At 39.6% G+C, this 21633-nt stretch overlaps 1 protein-coding gene across 1 annotated transcript in view; it reads left to right on the top strand.

Moving 5' to 3' along the window:
- kiaa1109 (KIAA1109 ortholog) overlaps window positions 1–21633 on the top strand; it is an 82364-nt gene that overhangs the window by 41266 nt on the left and 19465 nt on the right. The window contains 26 exon segments of the mRNA XM_077539510.1: window positions 86–326; window positions 564–712; window positions 862–1093; window positions 1236–1385; window positions 2335–2519; window positions 3534–3709; window positions 4275–4863; window positions 5463–5661; window positions 6401–6661; window positions 6996–7089; window positions 7706–7756; window positions 8753–8959; window positions 10645–10880; window positions 11001–11245; window positions 11333–11438; window positions 11817–11914; window positions 12019–12207; window positions 12285–12453; window positions 13767–13978; window positions 16118–16316; window positions 16427–16486; window positions 16595–16821; window positions 18127–18257; window positions 18431–18554; window positions 18690–18802; window positions 19460–19550. Of these exon segments, the coding sequence (XP_077395636.1) occupies window positions 86–326; window positions 564–712; window positions 862–1093; window positions 1236–1385; window positions 2335–2519; window positions 3534–3709; window positions 4275–4863; window positions 5463–5661; window positions 6401–6661; window positions 6996–7089; window positions 7706–7756; window positions 8753–8959; window positions 10645–10880; window positions 11001–11245; window positions 11333–11438; window positions 11817–11914; window positions 12019–12207; window positions 12285–12453; window positions 13767–13978; window positions 16118–16316; window positions 16427–16486; window positions 16595–16821; window positions 18127–18257; window positions 18431–18554; window positions 18690–18802; window positions 19460–19550 (4734 nt within the window).

The following is a 21633-nucleotide window of genomic DNA, read 5'->3' as shown; positions in this document are numbered from 1 at the left end:
TGCAATTACTTTTTAATTCTCTTAGGTGCTCTTACCAACAAAAATCTTGTGTCAATATATTTTCCCTCTTCCTTTTTAATTGCAGAATGATGGAGTCCCAGCCTTAGTGACTCTTAAAAAGGGTCTTGTGGCTTTGGCTCGACAGTGGATGAAATTCATTGTGGTTACTCAGGGCTTCAAAGCTATCGGTCTGATGAGGCCCAATCAGCTTACTAAACCGAAGGAACCTCAGCAGAACCTGGCTGAGACAATCCTGGGCTTGGACAACGGTGCAGCACTACAAAGTGACACTAGTGGAGATGGAGCAGAATTTGAATATGATGCAGGTGGGGGAAAGACTTTCTAATTAAATTAGAATGAACATTTTATTACAGAAAAAAATCTGTTTCCGAAGGCCAATAGTGTTTTGTTACATCAGACCATTAATCATCAAAAATCAGCTGAAACTTTAAATCCTCAATTATGGCTAGAGATTGGATTGATAACCCTCGTGTAAGATTGAAGGATAACACAGGTTTTACTAGTATCAGTCATTTAGAGTTTTATTTGATATCCTTGCGAAGCCACAGTGAGTGAACACACCATGCTACTGGAGGGAGTGTGCAGTCGTCAACCACCAAAAGAGGGAAACACTGGTCCTGTCAGCGGAGTGGAGATCATGAGGAAACTCTCCAAGTCCCATACACACAGCGAGTCTGCACTGCGAATAAAGGTAAAACATCACCACATGGTAGCCAGCTATTGTCTTTGTTTATGTACTGCAAGGTCCATCCTGATTCATCTGGCCCATGATGGGACTCAAATGCAGATAACGTATGGGCTGCATGTGAACCTGACATGTATCGGTACATTTGTCACCAGGGCTCCCATCCGTATCAATCTCTGAGTTACACCAGCGGTGACACAGCCGCTGACTCACCAGCCCATGTGAGCCGTGCAGGCCTGCCAGTCAAGGACAGCCCCAGGAAAGAGAGTCTCCTGAGCAATTTGACAGGAAGCTTTCGCAGTCTGCACAATCTGCTGGAGGGGACTCCCCAGAGGAATGAGCCAAGTTGTGCCACAGCAGCCAAGAGTGGCTCCCTTACTCGTACAGGTGCCTGATAGGAAATACTAATATTCATCCTTTTTCATTAAGAAAAAAAACATGCTTAATTAAGCCTTGCAACTTTATTGTTGGCGTATGCCAATTTGATGTAAATGGATAATAATCGAATATGGTTCTTTGGTGGCTTCAGGGACAGATATGCTGACAGAGCACCCACTGCTATCTGAGCCATCTTCTGTTAGCTTTTACAACTGGATGTCCAATGCTGTGGGTAACAGGAGTGGAGCTGTAATCCAGGACTCCCCAGTTAACCGCTCACAGCACAATAGCCTCCAGACAGGTAAGATCCGATGCACACAAATCTTGCCTCGTCTCCTACGTCAAATAGGATGTTCTTATGTCTTCGTTGGAAGGAAGAAAAGAATACTAACAAATTATACCTGAACATTTCAGGCAGTAATTCAATTGAACTTTGTGTAAATGTTTCAGTTTTTCTAGACCCGTTGGATTCTCCAGTCATACCCTACCAATACCAGCCATTACAAAGAGATAACAGTCCTGAAGGAGGTTAGGGGTGGCCCCTCAGTGTTGTATTGACATTGGTGAACTAGTTGTGTTTTGAGATCTGGGTACAATAGTTAAATCCCTGTATAAGTCATCTAGAAGTTAATATTAGTATCCCTGTGTGACAACTTGTAAACAGGTGTCATTTCTACTTTTATTAATTATATAGGAGACTTGATTATCTCAAAGTACTGTGCCAACAATGAGAACTGACTTAACAGCATAGTCATAGTTTAAGTATCGTTCATATGCAACGCAGACCTGCTTTTCAAAGTCAATCATATTTAGGTGGGATCACAAAAAGTCCAGTTATATTAGAATTCTCATGAGTGGTCATGCATATAAAACAGGCAGTTGCTGTTGTTAATTAATGCAACATGTTGCTATTCGCATTTGTAGTAACAGTGATCATTAATATAGAACTAGTTTTCACTTTCAATTCGGAGTGCAAGGATGATATGTTTGCTCAGAGCTGCCAGAACTTCACTCTGCACAGACCACCAGAAGATACGCAAGCAGACACACACATTAATAATAATAAATTTTATTTGTAATGCACTTTATATTTCAACAATCTCAAAGTGGTACGGAGTTACAAAAAAAAAAAAAGTGCAGTGCAGTGTCACTAAAAACTGATCTTACAGCTCTATTTCTAGTGTGCACTAGTGAGACAAAACATTTTCCCTAGTCTAGTTCTATTCCACAAATGTCTTCACCACTTTTAGGTGGAACATGTAACCTACCAACTATCCCCTCTGCATCGGACTTCAACACAGTGTTGTCCAGTGACCAGAACACCTTGGACGGGACCCACTCACAGCATTCCCAGCATAGCACTAGCCAGGACGACATCGCTGATATTGAAGAGGGAAACCTTTGTCCTGCTGCTGTTCAACTGGCTGATGCTCAGGTCATTTATTATGTCTGTTTTATTCTTTTGTTCAGTCATACGATACGTGTATACAAACGTGGATGGTTGCAAATGCAAAACATGAAAACAAACCCCACAATGGCCACAGAAATAACTTGAAACTGATAAAAGTAATAAATAAATAAATGCCTTGCTGTTGAATTGTAATTTAAGTAACAAGATAAGTGGTAGAGAAAATGGATTGATTTTTAATGACCTAATGAAACAGGCCTTTGGCTGGCAACCAGTCCAGGGTGTCCCCCGCCTACTGCGCAGAGCCAGCTGAGATAGGCGCCAGCACCCCCCGTGACCCTTGTGAGGAATAAGCGGTCAAGAAAATGGATGGATGGATGAAACAGGCCTGGACAAAAATGGTCCATATTAGGGCTGCACGATATTGGAAAATCATGCGATATCCGATATACTTGCTGAACATAGCGATATCGATATTATTGCGATATTTAACATGTACCGAAAGAAATTACATTTTTATTACCTAATGAAAGAAAAAAAATGTTCATGTGGCAAAATAAGTAACTTTAATGTAATCTTAGTTAATTAATTGTAATTATGTCTTGATAATTTTCAACTATTGAATGGCGATACACATTTTAGTTAGCATCTGACTGGTCAAATTCATATAAAAAGCGTAAAATTCCATATAAAACTTATTGCATGCCTTTGCGATATGCATATTGCAAGGGCCAATATCGCGATATCGATATTTTTTCGATATATTGTGCAGCCCTAGTCCATATATATATTTATATCTGTTGACCTTCAATTCAAAAGCAATATCAGATTTTCACTGTTATTTTTTTTTCAATTTTACTTTTATCTTTTTTTTGTTATTTCAGTGACCATTATGGGTTTTTCTTTCATGAACAGAGCCCCTTCTTTTCATGAAAGAAAAACAATTGTGCTCATGTGCATAGGAAATATTTAAAATTTGATTTGCGTTTTAACATCATTTCATATAATAAATGTTTCATCGGCTTATGGTTTAAATCTTAGGTTGTTTTCAAGCCTTTACTGAACTATACTGGCATCCAAGCCCAAGACACCACTCCTCTGAGCTACAAGATGTACTTTGGTGAACATTTGTCTTTTTCTGGCCACCTGGAGTGTCTGCGAGCGGACATTGTGGACTCTGACACCTCCAAAGAGCGCAAAAACAAAAGATCTCGGAGGTAAAGTATATCGTATGTACTTGCGGCTATTATGATATTGGGGGGGGGGGTTTCTTTTTATTGTATTATGGATGTTTTAATTGTTCAGCACTTTGAGTTGCATTTGAATGTATGAAAGGTGCTATATAAATAAAGTTTGATTTGATATTAAAATTGCAGTAATAGAGTAGTACAGTGGAATCTTGTCTTAATTACCTGTCCGAATGGCTTCCAAATGAGCTGAAAGTTCAAATGATTGTAGTATTATGTAGTCCTGGAGAGTGTTGTAGTTCTGGCGGCTTTTGTGAGGGCTTGCTACTGGGGTTGAGCGCTCCTTTCCCTGCTTTCTGAGCTTTGCTAGGCATCTGTGCGGGCCACCCATAAAGGCAGCTTGGTTCTGGGGCTGAAATGGATTAATCTATGTCTATTTCCCTTTATTTTAAATACATCTTTGGTTCGTGATCATCGACTCAGTTTGTTGAACTGAGGTTCCACTTTTTATATCTTTTATAACAGCAACATCCAGCCAAAAGTGTGCAACCTATCTGACATGGATACAAAACTTGTCAATTCTTCCTACCTCTAGACAAGGCACGGTGAACCTGCCACCACTTGACTTCAAACCAGCTCTTCTTATCGAGACTTTCAGCTTGAATGCAGTCGTGATGGAGAAGTCAACCAGTGCGCCACAAGGCTCCACTGCAGTCCCACTGTCCTTCCACGACCTCAACCGTCGCCACTACAATACATTCCACTGTGACTTCACAACAGCTTGCCAGGCCATTAGCCAACGTGTCGACATGGCTCTGGTGCGCCTTATTCACCAGTTCAGCACCATGATTGACGACATCAAAGCCACTCAAACAGACATCAAGCTAAACCGCTACACTGCAGGCTCTGCCTCACCAACACCGACTTTCAAGGCCCGACCTTACCGCCATTTCAGGTCATCCGACTTTAGCCGGAGTTCACGGGGCAGCATCAATGGGACGGCACGCAGTGCCACACAAACCCTGAAGAGCAAGAGAGGGATGGGTGGAGGTTTAGGTGGGGGAGCAGCAGGAGTTCCTGGAGGTTTTCCACTCAATGGACCACCCTCAGCCATGGACACACTAGGAAGAAGGGAACATCGAGGACGTGGTTCGCTTGGACGTTCAGAACGTCGCACCTCGAAGGTAACAATTTGTTAAAACTTGAATATTCCTTTGAAAATATCAGTCACCAATATGAAGCAGCTCAAATGCAGTGATGTCAAGTGGTCTGATTTTTCTGTATTTTGTTATGGGCAGATGCTATATGTTCACAAGTCGAAAACATATCAGTCGAGGAATTTGTGAGTAGGTGTCACATGCTTGACATGTAGAATAAATACCGTGGCTTGTTATTGACAAGATTAGGACTCAACTGTCCAATTGCTTTTTTGTTGATGAAAAAAAAAAAACATTTTTCAATTTGCATCTGCATTTCTTGGGAACATATCTTGATATTTGATACCAGTGTATTTGACGCTACACATACAAACACAAGGGGGAGCTAGTAGAAAAGAAATACATTAAAAACCATGCACACGCCATTTCACAATGTCTTAATTTTGAGTCATCAGAAAATTTGTTCACATGCACTGTATGCATTGTGTAAATGTATTCTGTGGCAATTTACAGGCTTTAGGACTAATAACTTAAAAAGACCAGCCTTTTTTTTGTTTGTTTGTTTTCAGCCGCAAATTGTGAAATCTCTCTACTTTTGCTCATTCAATCTCTTTGTAACGATTTAGGTGTCAAGAAAGGGCTCCCGTGATGTGGCCGACCACACGACAATCCAGATGGATGACTCTGACTCCATCACAGTGTCAGAGCAGAGCGAACCGTCAGCAGAATGTTGGCAGAACATGTACAAGCTGCTCAACTTCTACTCGCTCATCTCAGATCCCACAGGCATCTTGGAGAAAAGTTCTGCAGAGAACTGCTTGACAGGTGGGAATTAGCAGTCATAATTTTTTCTCTTTTGCTTGACCAAACACATGTATTCACCTTGTCACATTCAGTATTTGCTGTTGCTTACTGTTGACTTCACGTAATTCCTGAGAATTGTTTTGCAATGTTATCTCTTAATGATATAAATTTTCATACTGTTGTGCTCATCAGTTTACATACCCCTGTAAACTGACCACAACCATAACTATTGTACTAGATAACTGTCTAAGCAAAAAACACAAAATATTGTATCATATGACATTTCCATGATGTTTCAAATAGTCTGTTAGTCAGTGCTTTACTCTATTCAACCAGGCTAACTTCAGCTATGCCATTTTTGTAGGCCTTCTAAGAATTTTAGCTCACTAATGTGCATTGGACACGATTTTCTGTTCTCCTTGCTTATAATTGCATTTAGAAGGAAATAGTTGTTTATTGTACCTTTTATTTATTTATTTATTTATGTTTTCATATTTTAATGTCTTCAAACCACTATCACTTGAATATTGTTCATTTTTACCCAGGGAGGATGTTCAGGGTAATGGATTGAATTTATGCATTAAACACAAAACTGTTGATTGCTCAGTGGATTCATGTTGAAGTTTTTAAACCGTAGAATACCAGTAGGGCTGATCTTACTTGAACTGTTTTGTCGAACAACTTGCATGATACATTATACAATATCAAACAACTGGAGAATGGATAGATAACTCATCTTCTACCCTTATGTATTCCATAGAGGGTGGGCGTCGGCCATCGGAGCCCCTCTGTAACGTAATCTTTGAAAACGAACAGCAGGAGCCCACTCCCACGAGGCCCCCTGCTGCAGGCTGCAGGCGGCGTAGCCTGGTGAGCTCTGAGCCGCAGCACATCACCCTCATTGTGTTTGGCATCGGCATGGTGAACCGCACCCACCTGGAGGCTGACATTGGTGGACTCACCATGGAGGCAGAACTCAAAAAGATACATGGAAGTTTTACCCTCAAGGAGAAGATGAAAGGTGATTCTGTGAATAACAAAAAAAGTTTTTACTTTTGTTGCTTGTCCACCCCCAATCTCTGGCAAATATTTCCTATTAAATTATATTGTCTGAGTGAGCACTAATAAATTGTGTAATTAAGGCTTAAATGAAGATAAAGTATCAAACAGTAGACAATAGTAAAGAACATTCTGAAGAAATACAAGCACATCCACATAATGCAAATGATTAAATTTATTTAGAATATCAATGTTCACAAAATGTTGAATGCTCATTTAGTATGCAAAAAGCAATTTTCACTTGGTTGAACTATATTTTCTTTTTTTTCACCCGTTTGATTGTTTCTGTCTTTTAGATATCCTACATCAGAAAATGACTGAGACCTGTGCATCAGCTCATATAGGAGGAGTGAACATTGTACTGCTGGAGGGCATAACACCAGACATTCAGTGCGTACAACGTTTCTACACTTATATCATCATCATATAAAAATGTCTTTGTGATTTCTGTCAAAAACAGAATTAGATTACAGTACTTTTGTATACGTCGTCTTTTGATGTCTTTCCCTATTAACTTTTCTTTCTTGATTTCATTGAGTGCTATCTAACATAAAATACTTGTAGGTTAGAATTTCATCTGTGAGAGATGAAATTGTTTGAAGGTTATGCAACCTCTGGCAAACAAAAAACATACTTTTATAGGAATAACACTCAGTAAAGTGAAGATGTCTGAAAATATCGCTGGCCCTCATTGCATGTTTATTGTTATGCCTAAAAATATACCATTGAAGTATGAACATCAGTCTTTTAATTAGGAAACTCTTCAAGATTTAGGTGTATTCTTGATATCACAGCTTCATAACATACGGTACGTAATAATTCACTTGCCAGAAGCGTTTTATTATACATGTATACTATTATAGTATGGGCCACGTGCTTGCATGTAAAAGACAAACAAAACATTTGAAGCATTATATTCTAATGCGATAGAATTATTTTACATTTTCCTCTGCTCTCCTTTTTCTTGTTTTTGTTCTGTTGTTTTCTCCTGCAACTACATGCGTAGACTGGAGGATTTCCCAACATCTCCCACCAGCACAGCAAAACAAGAGTTTCTGTATGTTGTTGCTGTTTTTAGGGATCATCTGCATTTTATTCAGCATATAAAAGTGTCTCCATCATTTGTTTGTCATGTCTATTCCACATGTATGTGTGCATGGAGTTAATTCAGGGGTTTTAGGCATTGACAGTTGTTGGCATGTTGCCATCTTGTTCTGGCTGGCTGTATGCTGATTGCACATACATTTAATTTGAAGACATTGAAAAACAGTGAAGTGGTGCAACGCGGTATTTAGTCTGAAGCAGAACGTGATTCTCTCCATAAATGACCACATGTTGGCCATATCTTTTTCCATTTAGTTTTGAACATAGCGCTTGGTAATCATTGCCACCAGCCTTATGCAGCCTGGGTGTTTCTTACTTTATATTAGCGTGATTATCCCCTTTGTGTATTTATTTATTTATTTTTTTTATATTGTGGTTGATGTGAACATTCACTCATACTCTTGGCCCCTAGTGGTAGCAGCCTAATGGCAGTAATTTCTGGGGTGACCAACAGTGTAAAGGACTTTCTTTTTTTTTTTCATTTCATTTTAGTGACTGAGAAAAGTGTATAACCTGAACGCAGTACAGGTGTCAAATTTTCAGTCATTATGTTGGATCTCTTCTTCACAATTAGCCTACTCTTAATATTAGTTACGATAGTCATCCATGTTCTGATGGTGGAGCGCTTCTTCACTCGCCATCTAACTAAATTAAAGTATAGTTGCTATTAGATGTCACTGCAAGTGTAATATTCTGAAGTCTCATTAATATTTTTAGTAATGACCAACATAGAAAATAAAACATATACATAGCTTAGTGGTGCTATGTTTTAGATCATAGTTAAGTAGAAACTGTGCTAGTGTCACAATTGAACATTGTTCTTGTATCCAAAGATCTGAATGTTCTAAATCTGCATGATCCTTGTAGTTCATACACTCATATTGTCACCTGCAGTTCCATGTGACTTTTCCACCTTGTTTATCATCCCATTTCTCTCGCTGCATTGCAGAACTGTGGTTAAATGCAACATCGCCAAGTCTCAGGCCTTGTACAGCGCCCAGCGTGGACTGAAAACTAACAATGCTGCGGTCTTCAAAGTGGGAGCCATCATGATCAACATCCCCCAGCACCCAGCCACTTTACACAGCATGATGGTCCGCAGCTCCCATCAGCTGTCCAAACAGATCTCTGACCTCATCCGACAGCCATCTAATGTGTATGTCTGCTGTTTGGCCTTGCTTCACTGAAAAATATGTTCACAAGGATCTGTATAGAACATCCTATATTATTCTTAATTGCAACAGATAATTTATGTTAATTTGTCTGAACTGCCCATTATTCTCTACACTCTGGGGCCTATTCACTAAAGGTTTGCGTCACCTTTGCACGGCGCTAATGAGACTTTTGTTTTTGTTTTGTTTTTTCACTCACTCACTCATAAAAGCTTGAGTGAGTGGGAAAAAAAATCCATGTGTGCTGTCAAGTTGCCACGGGAGTGACTCATGCAGCCGATAAATTTGCCCAGCCCCATCTGGCGACAGTGATTGACACGCCCCCTGCCACCCCCCGCTCTGCGATTGGCTGGAGGGTTAAACAACTGTCTGTGCAGAGAAACGCTGTTGACAAAACAAACACAAAATGGCAAAGTAGAGGCTGGGTGAGGTGGGGGTTTAGAAAAAAAATCACCACCACAAATTAACAGAAGCCCAGAGCTGTTGATTCAGAAGGAATTCATGGCTATACATCCTGTATTTATAAAGTACATTTTCCTGAGTGAAAACGGAAGTCCCTGCCTTTAATAGCGGTATAAACGCTTACTCTCGGTCCAACCTTGCTTTCTGATAATGACATCTTTTTCGCAACTGGTAATATAACAACCATGTTCTTGGTGCAAATCCATTGCCATGTGTGGTAAATCAGGTGCAAATTTGCTCCAAGCTGTCAGTTTTGTGGGCGTGTTTGCGCCGGTATATGATTAGAGCAATATAGTGCATAGGTGGTTAACTGGGCGCAGACTGCGGGTGCAGTTGTGGTACAATATTTCGCGCTATTACCGGACGCGGCGCATTCTTAGTGAATATACCCCTCTGTTGCCTCTTCTACCACCGCCAAGGTGGTCTGTTTTCAGACAAAGCGATCCCCATATTCGTTTATCAGTTGATTAAGCAACTTGCTAACATAATCCAGAAATACAATCATACTCGTGCAGTTGCATAGTTGTGTATTCATGGAGAGATTTCAGAGTGAGGGGATATAATACATTTGCCCCAGGTTAGCTCCATGTCCAAGGGCACCTTAGCACTGCTCAGAAAGCAACCAATAAAAAAACAGCTCTCTTTCATGAGTTGACTTTTATTTATTTATTTATTTATTTAGTTAGTTATTTATTACTATTAAATTGTAAAATTTGCATGCACTAAATCAGTCATATGCTATCTTGATTTTTTTTCCAACATGTTATTTTCTAAATGCAATACATTCATCCATCCATCCATCCATTTTCTTGACCGCTTATTCCTCACAAGGGTTGCGGGGGCTGCTGGCGCCTATCTCAGCTGGCTCTGGGCAGTAGGCGGGGGACACCCTGGACTGGTTGCCAACCAATCGCAGGGCACACAGAGACAAACATTCATCCACACTCACACGCACACCTAGGGACAATTCGGAGCGCCCAATTAACCTGCCATGCATGTCTTTGGAATGTGGGAGGAGACCGGAGTACCCGGAGAAGACCCACGCGGGCACGGGGAGAACATGCAAACTCCACCCAGGAAGGTCCGAGCCTGGACTCGAACCGGAGACGCAATACATTCATATAACCTAAATTATATGAACGACAGTACTTCATTCAATGAATTATTTTTGATGGATTGAGTGATTAAGTTTCTTCTTTCTCTACAGCCAGCCTCCCAATAGGGAGGACACGCCCACACCACAACCCTCTGACAAAGGGTCCAGCATCAATCAGACACCCGTTGAGGCCAATGAATTCCCCCAGCTTCCAGAAGGCCTCGAAAAGAAGCCCATCGTTCTTAAATTCAGCGCCATGATGGATGGAATCACCATCGGCGCTGCCCTGCTGCCCTCGCTGAAAGCAGAGTACAAAATGGGTCGCATGAAAAGCCATGGCATGACAGGTGTGTTGAAAAACGTCACAAACCAGCGGTTGGCCTAAACATATTAAATCTAAATAATTTTGCAAGTGGTAATTGATTTGAGAACAGAAATAATATGTGCTTTCCTTGTGCTTACTTTAGGAGCTCAAACCAGCTTCACCTTTGAACTGCCGAACCACAAGTTATGCTTTCAGTCAAAAGTGTCTCCTGTGGACATGTCCACCATGCCACCATCAGCGAGCCTCACCTTGCCACCAGTCACTATGTCTGGAGAGTACATCATGGAGGACCATGAAAGTCATTCCGACCAGGGTAGGGGTGCTGATGACTTCCCTGCAAAGCAAGGGAACTATCTCCAGGGCAACTACCTGCGCTGTGTGGCTGAGGTTGGATATGACTTCTCATGGAGTTGTTAACATTATGACTAACTCGGGGATTAAGGCGTAAATAATTTTTTTCCCTCTCATGTATAGATTGGCTCCTTTGAACATAACCTGACCACTGATCTGTTAAACCACCTGGTTTTCCTGCAGAAGGTTTTTATGAAGGAGGTCAATGAGGTCATCCAGAAGGTGTCAGGTGATGTAAAATAGAAAGCTCACGCACTAACTCAAATTTGTTGAGCTGATATAAATCTGGCTTGTTTGTAATCATGGCTGTAAAAGCTCACTTTCCTCAAGGATCAATAAAGTCAGTCATTATGAAACACATTATTAAACTTGGACCAGTAGTGGCCTCCAGCTGCTGCTTCACACCCTGCAATCATAATTTTCACAAAATACAAGGTGTCACAAACTTTAGATTTCTCTCTGAAACCTTGGATTTTGTTATAACATTTAAGAAGTAGGATTAGTTGGGATTATAAAACACTGAATGTTACATAGCTAACCCTAAATTTTACAGTGGTCTTTCAAAACTTGTGATGTTGACTTGTTATGCGTGTGTTGATTGCGGCAGGGGTCGAACAACCCATTCCACTATGGAATGAGCATGACAACTCTACAGATGCAGACAAGCCCAAAATCTTGCTCTATTCACTAAGTCTCATGTTCAAGGTACTCTGCACTCAATGTTTGTATATACAGTATGATGACAGAAACACACAGTATTATTTGAAATACTAAAATCGCAAGTTGAACCAGAGCACTTCTTTTCACAGGGCATCCAGATGACCGCCACAACCCCGTCGATGAGAGCTGTCCGCTTTGAGACTGGTTTGATTGAACTCGAGTTATCCAACAGGATCCAGTGTAAGGCTCAGCCTGGTGGCAGCAGCAGTTACCTCAAACTTTTTGGCAAATGTCAAGTTGACCTCCACCTGGCCCTTGGACAAATAGTCAAGCACCAGGTACAAACAGGCGCATCAATGGCTCGATTCGCTGGTTATTTTTCCTGAAGAGATAGTTAACCCTCTTCCTCTAACAGGTATATGAAGAGGCTGGCTCGGACTTCCACCAGGTTGCATACTTTCGGACCCGAATCGGTCTGCGAAATGCTCTCCAGGAGGAAATCAGTGGCTCATCTGACAAGGAGGCTGTTCTCATCACACTCAACAGGCCTATTGTTTTTGCCCAGCCAGTGGCATTTGACAGAGGTCAGCTTGCTTGCTGTTTTTTTCTATTCATTTTATTAAATACTATAGTGCACCCGATGTGCAGCATGAATACATGATTTGAATAATGCATTTTTATAAAACAGAAAATTCTATTGAGAAAGCAAGGAAAAGCTGAGGCACTCTGTTGCTTTAGAATTTTGAGCTTTTCCATGCTTTCTCATTAATTTTGTTGCCCACCGACCTTGAAGATATCCTGAGTTATTTTTCTGTCTCGACTACACCTATTGCAGTTTTGATCCACAGCAGCACTCTCATCCTCCCATTTTTTGGGGGGTAAATTGTATACTTCCAACAATGCCACTGTGTAGTCCTGTTATGTTATTGTAATTAGGAAAGAAAAAATGGAAAGCGAGAAGTATTTATTCAGTTATATTAAAATGACATACTGGTATCTATTCTACTATTCTATTAACGATGAACCTTGCCCAGATGTAAGTTCATTCATGAGGTTGGTGGATTGCAAAAAAAAAAAAAAAAAAATGCACCAAACAACAATATCTGATACTTATTTGTAGACCAAGCCAAAACGTTTATGTGCTACCTTGTCTCTGTGTCTCAGTAGATTGGGTAAGATGGTTTACATTTTGCTCTTGTCAACTTCTGGTTATTATGTGGATTTCTAGCACTCAGTAATAATGGCTTCCATCTGATTAAGCAAAGCAACATGATTCCCCAAAAATGAAAATCTATCAAAATGCTAAGTCTAGTTGGAAAGGGCACTGCAACCTGAGTACAAGGCAATAAGAATTTTGAAAATCGAATGAAGCATTCTGGAGAAATTGACCTTATGTGGGAAATGGTGTCTCTGAGGAATGTTTTTGTATGGTAACGCCTTAAGAAAATCTGGGCAAAAAACACCTTAAAAAGAGAGTAAAACGTTTTAATTTCATTATTTCTTAACTATTTTGTTTTGTCAGCCACTCTGGGGAACCCCCTTCTCCAATTGGCTGACAAGTTTCAGACAGGCCAACATTCTGAGATGTCATTGAGTCAAAATTGCTGTAGTATCGCGCTTCAAACGCCGACACTTGCCCTAAAAAATCAAGTTAACTAGCATAGATGGAAGATTATCGATGAGAAAAGCACTGTGAGCAGTAGAATAGGTCATGTAAGTAAGCAGTCAATTGGTTTATTTTTATTTTCTAACATTCTTTATGCGGGATTTCAGAATCTTTTGAAATGCTTATTCCATAATTCTTATCCACAAAGACGGCGGGCACTTGTCACATTGCGATTTGATCTCTTTGTTTTGTGTTTACCATCTATGTATCAATTTTGGTGTCCTCCCACAGCTGTACTCTTCTGGCTGAATTACAAGGCCGCATATGACAATTGGAATGAACAGCGTTTGGCGCTCAACAAGGACATCCATGTGGCCACAAAAGAGGTGGTGGACAAGCTGCCAGGTATCCAACAGACATCAGCCCAAGCCTTCAGCACCCTCTTCCTTCAACTAACCGTCAATGACCTGGGCATTTGCCTGCCCATCACCAACACATCCCAGGTAATCAGATGTACAGTATATTGTAGGGCTTCAAGTTATTCATACTACATACAAACCCTAATTCCAATGAAGTTGGGATGTTGTGTAAAATGTAAACAAATACAGAATACACTGATTAGCAAATCCTTTTCAACCTTTGGTCCTGAACGGGAAGGTCGATTACTTTGTTTTTGTTGTCCAAGAAGACCTGTGGATTTCAGATCAAAAGATGAATATCAGACTTTCAGGATTCCAGCTTTATTTCATGGTATCTAAATGTGTAAACACCTTTTGTTTGAAGCCCCCCACTTTCCAAGTGAGCATAGTATTGAAACAGACATTATTAAATTATGTATTTATTCTTTTTATTAGTATATTTTTTTTCACATATTCACTGATTTTTAATTTGATTCCGGCAACACTTTCCCCAAACAGTGGGGGGGGCAGTCTTGTTTACTGTTACATCACCTTTCATTTTATTTACAACAACAATCAATAATTGTTTGAAAACTGAGGACATACTGTTGGTGGGATTTTCCCCCCCCCCATTCTTGGTTGATATAAATCTTCAGTTGCTCAACAGTCTGGGGTCGTTGTTATATTTATATTCATATACTTCATAATGTGCCACCCATTTTCAATGGGAGGCCGGGTGGACTGCTATCATATGCACACTTTTACTACGAAGCCACGCTGTTAGAACACCTGCAGAATTTGGCTTTGCATTTTCCTGCAGAAATAAGATGGGATTTTCCATGACATTACGGACTGAAGATGATGAAATCGCTCAATTCCTTGCAAATGTACATTGAGAAATGTTCTTCTTCAACTGCTGTATTATTTGCTCACGCAGTTGTTAAAGTGGTGAACTTCTCCCCGTCGTTGCTTGTGAACATTTGAGCCTTTAAGGGATGCTCCTTTTATACCCAATCATGACACTCATGTTATTTAACCTGATGACCTGTGGAATGTTCCAAACAGGTGTATTCCTCAACTATTATGAGCTCTTTTGGAATGTATCGCAGCTATCACATTCAAAATGAGTATTTAAAAAAAAAAAAAAAAAAAAAAAAAAAAAAAAACTGGCGTTCATCAGTTTGAACATTACACATCTTGATTTTGCATATGTCATTGAATATAGGTTGAAAATATTTAGCAAATCTTTTTTCATCTGTTTTTATTGACGTTTTACACAGCATCCCCATTTCATTGGAACTGCGGTTTGGCACGACGCACGCACACACACACACACACACACACACCTACACACACACACACACACATACACACCAGTATATCCATATATATATATCTATATATGTTATGACCTATTTCCATAGAAAGGACATGCGACTGCTACGGAAGGCACCAACTCTGAATCTGGACCCTGCACATCAAAAACCACGCATAAAAATGCCCGAAAAGTAACCTGCATTGTTTATATTGCTCCTGATGTGCTGAAGGGACAGTGGCTAACTGTGATCAACAAACTTTGTTGCAGTATTTTTCAATTACAGTTCTTTGCAGTGCTATTCTCTGGTTAAGATTTACCAAATAAAAATGCTGTCAAATCGGAATAAGTACAATACAGAAAGCTGTCTTAACTAATAGCGGTGATGGTGCCTGAATGGTTCTTTGTGTGGGTCTCTAATTGCTACGTAAAAGGGTCTATGCAAATTAAGAAAGTATTTTAATGATTAGATTTTCCAGTCCAATCATTTTTAATTGAAATGTGAGTTTTATCAACTGCCTTTTGGACATTAAGCTAGCTGAATTCCTGCAATTAATTCATCAAAAAATTTCTCATGATTTTCATTTATTTGTTGCCTATAATGAGCAAAAAGACGAGACAGATATTCACATCATATCCATATACTGTATATTCAGGAATTCAGGTAGTGTGGCAAGAGGATTTTCCATCAAAATGTACAAAAATGTAACAACCAAAAACGTTTGGTAACATTCCACTGTAGCTTTTGAAGATAATTTTAGTCAAAAGTACTGATACAAAGCTGAGTGATGTGTTACCTGACAGCCTAAAATCACTTAGATTGTTCTACTCTTTTGCCTAACATATGGAAATAAAGTATATGTAAAGTATTTCTCCTTGTAATTCCGAGGGCCAAGTAACACATTTCCCTGTGTTTGGTACACTGCCAGGCAAACCACAGCATTGACTTTGACACCAGCTCTGCGCTGGTCTTGACTATTGAGAGTACGCTGATCACGGCCTGCTCCTCTGAGTCCTTGGTGAGCAAAGGCCACTTCAAGAATTTCTGCATCCGCTTTGCAGAGGGCTTTGAGACCACTTGGGATGACTGGAAGCCTGAGATCCGAGGCGATTTGGTCATGAATGCTTGTAAGTGATAACATTGATTTCTTATGGCAGAGAATCTCGGCTGTCTATAAATCCACCCGATGCTTCTCTGAAATATTCCGTTAATGCGTTTGTTTGTGATGACTACTCAGGTATAGTCCCTGACGGCACGTACGAAGTGTGTTCTAGGACCACGGGGCAACCATCCGCTGGCAAGTTACAGTCTATAAAATATGGATCACTCACCAGAATGAACAGAACTTTGTTTTTGATTAATTTCATCTTTGCCCTTGGCTTTTCTTTCCTTTTCAACAAATCAGAGAGCAGTAGCGCTGGCACCTGGACGCTGAATGTGCTTTGGAAAATGTGTGGCATTGACGTTCACATGGACCCCAACATTGGCAAGCGCCTCAACGCGCTGGGTAATACACTGACATCAATGACAGGGGAGGAAGACATCGAAGATATCACCGACCTCAACTCTGTCAACATGGTGGATCTCTCGGATGAAGATGATGGTGACACCATGTCACCAACCATCCACATGGTTAGTAAATATTTGCAAAGGTTGCTCTATCATTCCCACTGCTAATCCTAAGCAATCTAATGCTATTATATCAGCATTTTGACAGCCATAATACCACATTATGGCAAGAGATAAACATCTACTCTTATGTGAAAAAAGCCATCAGGCATATCCAAACATAAAAAAAAAAAAATCATCTCAAAACATACTTTTATAATATTTAAATAGAATCACTGACTGGTTCAATTATATTTTTTAAATAGATAAATAAAACTGGAGTAGTTTGATAAATATGTGCTTTCACAGTCATCACTACAAGTTTGCACGTTCAAGGTTTTCAAATTCTTCAGCATATTTATGCTTCAGAAATGTGCGAAAATACAGTATTGTACGTTTTATGCAGAGCTCATGATGCAACACTGTATTATTTAATTGCAAATTCATCCACCTGATTTTGACCAGGGAGCAACAAGTCAATTTTGCTAAAGCAAAAATTTGTCTTGGTAGTCCATTATGCTCAAAATTTTCACCCATTATCCAAGGACATCATTCTTATTGTAGATCTTATGGTTTGAACATAAAAAAAAATGCTGCCATGCAGTACAGAGAAAAATATCCAGTGTTGTTTAACAGTTCCCACATGTTCCTCAATTTGTTGAAAAGTAACCATACTTAACTTAAACAGCGCTTCTTTGGCAAATCTTCTTTGTGTCCATCCATTTGTTCCTGCCGTGTCCCTGCAGAGTCCAGGGAGCCAGTTCAGCCCACGGCTGACTTTAAAGAAACGTCTGGTAAACCACATCCTGGGCCTCAGTCCCAGACCCCAGAGTGTATCTGTGCCAGAGGATTACTTAAACTGTCCCTCTCCCCGCCTTGGAGCGGACAGTGCCCGGGCCCAAAGACCTCTCTCCTGGGCCTGTGTATGTAGCTAGCCAAAGTCTTCAACTCTTCTTTGGGCTGACAAAAGTGCTTCCAAAATGGCCAACCTTTCTGCCATCTGATTGGGGATTCAAAAAATGCTGAGCAATGTAGTTTAACATGCTTCAAAGTAACATTGCTTAGCATTTGCACTTACTAATGTCCACTATTTCGGTTTAATTCTGGGTGAAATTAAATAAATCGATTTGACAATCATGGGAAAGATTATTTTTCCCCCTTTTTCATTTTGAAGTGAGTGGTGATGGTGGCGGTTCCTTTATTGTATACAACAAAATACATTCAACCGAATAACACACCTTTATCACATATTTAAACCACCTTCTGTGCACAAACGACTTGAAAAGGGCTTTTTTGCATTTTGAGTTGCTACTACGATTCTCCCACCAGGAGGCAGTTGACCCCAGAAGGCAGATGGCCATGGGAAACCAGGTGGCTGACGCACGTGTCCGAAAGTTTACCAAGAGGGTAGTGGACATCAGAGAGCTGAACGAGCAGGCTAAAGTCATCGATGACCTCAAGTAGGCATCTTACTTCAACACTTAGTCAATATCAGACGCTAAATACATCTGTGAATTAAGTAGAAAGAGCTTATGGGATGTGAACTTAGTTTGCAATTCAACAAAAAAAAAAAAGTAGACGTCAGCGATGCCCTTCTAAAAGTTTTGACTTTGTGAAATGTATGCATCCGTAGGAAATTGGGAGCGAGTGAGGGCACTATCAACCAGGAGATTCAGCGATATCAACAGCTAGAGTCTGTGGCTGTCAATGACATCAGGAGAGATGTCAGAAAGAAGCTGCGTCGCTCCAGTATGAGGGTGAGTTTTCATCTATTACTCTGTGCATTTACCGCACTTTTCACATCACTGATGAAAAATTCACTTTCTCAAGAATGACATTGTGTAGATCTCATTGAGAGAGCTATTTCTGACTTTATTTTCGCCTTCCTCAAGGCGGCCTCTTTGAAGGATAAGTGGGGTCTTGGCTACAAACCAAGCTACAACCGTTCTAAAAGCATCTCGGCAGCAGCCGGTCGACCGCCTCCAAAAAGAATGGACAGACAGAGGTAATGAAAAGCAAGAGAAGTCTTCAATCAAATTTATGGAAATGACTCGGGATGGGCAGAAGTAACCGATGTATACATTTCTGACTTGGAAGAATTGTGTGTTTTGATTGATTAGGATTTTTATTTTTCCCCATAAGGGAAAAGTTGATCAGTCAGTTCTTAAAAACTATGGAGACATAATGGATATCACGGATGGTAATAAGCATCAGAATGTGTAATTAATACTTACATGATTAAATTAACAGGAATATGGCAAGTTTGATGCAGGACTACTGTATTTGGAGTTATTAATTTAGGTTCAATTGCGAAATACATTACGAAAACAAATATGTAGATTAATGTAAAGTACAAGCATTAAGAACGAGAAAGAGGTTTTACCTTAGCCAGCTGCCTAAGATGAAAACAGTTGGATGTTTGCACGTGGATGTATAAATAATCATCTATTTGCATATACTTCTCCCAGAACATACAAAACAATATTGCCTGTTTGACTCAACCTTGGGTGCATCTGGTTAGGAGATCAGCGTCTGTGCCCGTTTTTGCGTGTGTAAATCAGTGTACTGTATTGCGAGAAAGAGAAATGTATAAACACACGGATATTTGCATATATGTATGATACTGTGTAATCATCTTTTCATGCTGCTTTGCTGTTTTCAGTTCCAGATTAGGAGATGTGGATGACTTCCCTGATGTGCGTGTGGATGCGGCATCTCCTGGACCACGGGTCACTTTCAACATCCAGGATACGGTAACATCAACTTATGTCCATGCTCCACACTTTAGTATTGTGTAGGTTTGTCAGATATCTGTATTCTTGTCATTTTAAAGTTAAGGATGATTTAAAAATGTGAAAACATAGTGTTATTTCGAAGGAAATCTATTAGGTGGTACATTAATGTTGTCTGATATTCATTCAATTTATTTTATTTTTTTTATACAGCCAAACAGGAAAGTCATGTAACATTGAATGCAACTGGTTCACCACAGAATTATTATTGGCTATTTTGTATAAACTGCACAAAAATGGAGTGGCATCATCAGCCTTCTATAGGAAACATGAACAGCATTGACTTAGCGTAAAACATTAAGTTACAGTACATTGAGGTGTTCCCATTACTCATGACATCAATCATTTCCATGTTTATGTAAGTACTACATGAAATTTACATAATGTAATGTACTAACGGTTGTATTTTGGAGCCCACACAAGAGAATATATTTCTTAGAAATTTTGGATAAGCTGTTTTATTTTATTTTATTTTTGACTTTTTTTGTTCAATTTAATATAAATAATCAGGCTTTGGAGTCTGCAATTGCACCAGTCAGTCCAGGAGATATATTCAAGGTATACTTTTAAACACTGCATTTTTACAAATTGTAATACCAAAGCCTCACTGAATAATAACATACTTTGCTTTCCTATTTTCCTCTGTGATTACCTTGTTGTTGCTGTTAGGATTTTTAAAATCCAAACACAGTGATGAAATACAGGCTTCAGCAATCAGGATGGACTTAAGAAGAAACATTGTTATGTTTGAACAACAGTGTTGGTGGATTTACATAACTTGCCATCATGCTAGTTTTGATTTATTCATGCAGCATACAAAGATCGGTTTATTTTTATTTATTCATGAATCAAATTATAATCCCAGCTCTGCAGTTAGTGTGCAGGATAGCAATTTGCCCATGATGTTACGTGGATAAACTCTTAAAAAGGCAGAAATTAAAGGAGGCAAGCTCAAATGTACATTACATCCATCCATTTTCCAAACTGCTTATTCCTCACAAGGGTTATGAAGTCAAAGTATTTTCATCCTGTCTTGGAACTCTTTAAAGATCCTAACTGGCATTGCTACAAACTAATAAATGGCTGATTTCTGACAATACTTCTGCATGGTCAGCACATGAACCACTACTATTAGTACTATTATTCATTTCTTACAGCCAAAAATATTACTGCAGAAACAGCATACCAAAAATTATAGGTGCCACCAGCATCACAGTAAAACAGCAAAGTGTGATCACCTGGACTAAAGGTGCCAGTAGCTCATTGACATTATTCTTTAAAGCTACATGTTTAAACATGTTAAATGTGACCTTCTTTGTGCTGTGCAGCTATATATTTTCTTGATATTCAAAACAATTTATAGCTAAAAGTTGGTGCAATTTTAGCATCTACATCTAGCATGTTCAGACACTGACAGTTGATCTCATCATTAACTTGGTCAAAATATTGCTAGGGCTGTTACTTGTGGTGCTTTCACATTACGTTAATGCATATATTGAAATCATGTTTGCCATTGTTACTTGGCTTCATTTCACGTTTCACCTCTTCTCCAGTCGGGGTGTCATGCCATCTCCATCCTTCTCATATACTGTCATTCTGCAGAAAGTGCATGACCTCTGAGAACAGTTACAGGATGATAGTGTTCTGTTTTTGGATTTCATTTAGGACTAAAGAGTCCACAAGTTGCAAGGGCTAGTTTAGCGATGGGGACAAAACTAGAGAAGGTGATTAAAATTTTTAATCTTGACATTTCTCCAAAAATATACTCCTTAACTCATTCACTCCCAGCCATTTTGACTGAAGAAACCCCCGCTCCCAGCTGTTAACTTGATTTTGACTGATTCTGCAAGGCCCACAGATTATTGTGTTCTATTTCTATAAAAATACCGACCAAAGGAAAAAAAGTATTTCTTTCATGAGGAAAAAAAAGTATGTGTTTCCATTTTGCAGCAATTAGCATTAGAATATATAAAAGTTTCATTGATACTCACATTCCTGGTGAAAACACTGTCAAAAAGAGCTTGTTGCGCAACATAGCCCTTGC

Source organism: Festucalex cinctus, chromosome 12, assembly GCF_051991245.1.
Source record: "Festucalex cinctus isolate MCC-2025b chromosome 12, RoL_Fcin_1.0, whole genome shotgun sequence".
Lineage (NCBI taxonomy): Eukaryota > Metazoa > Chordata > Actinopteri > Syngnathiformes > Syngnathidae > Festucalex > Festucalex cinctus.
This window is presented reverse-complemented; position numbering and strand designations above follow the sequence as displayed.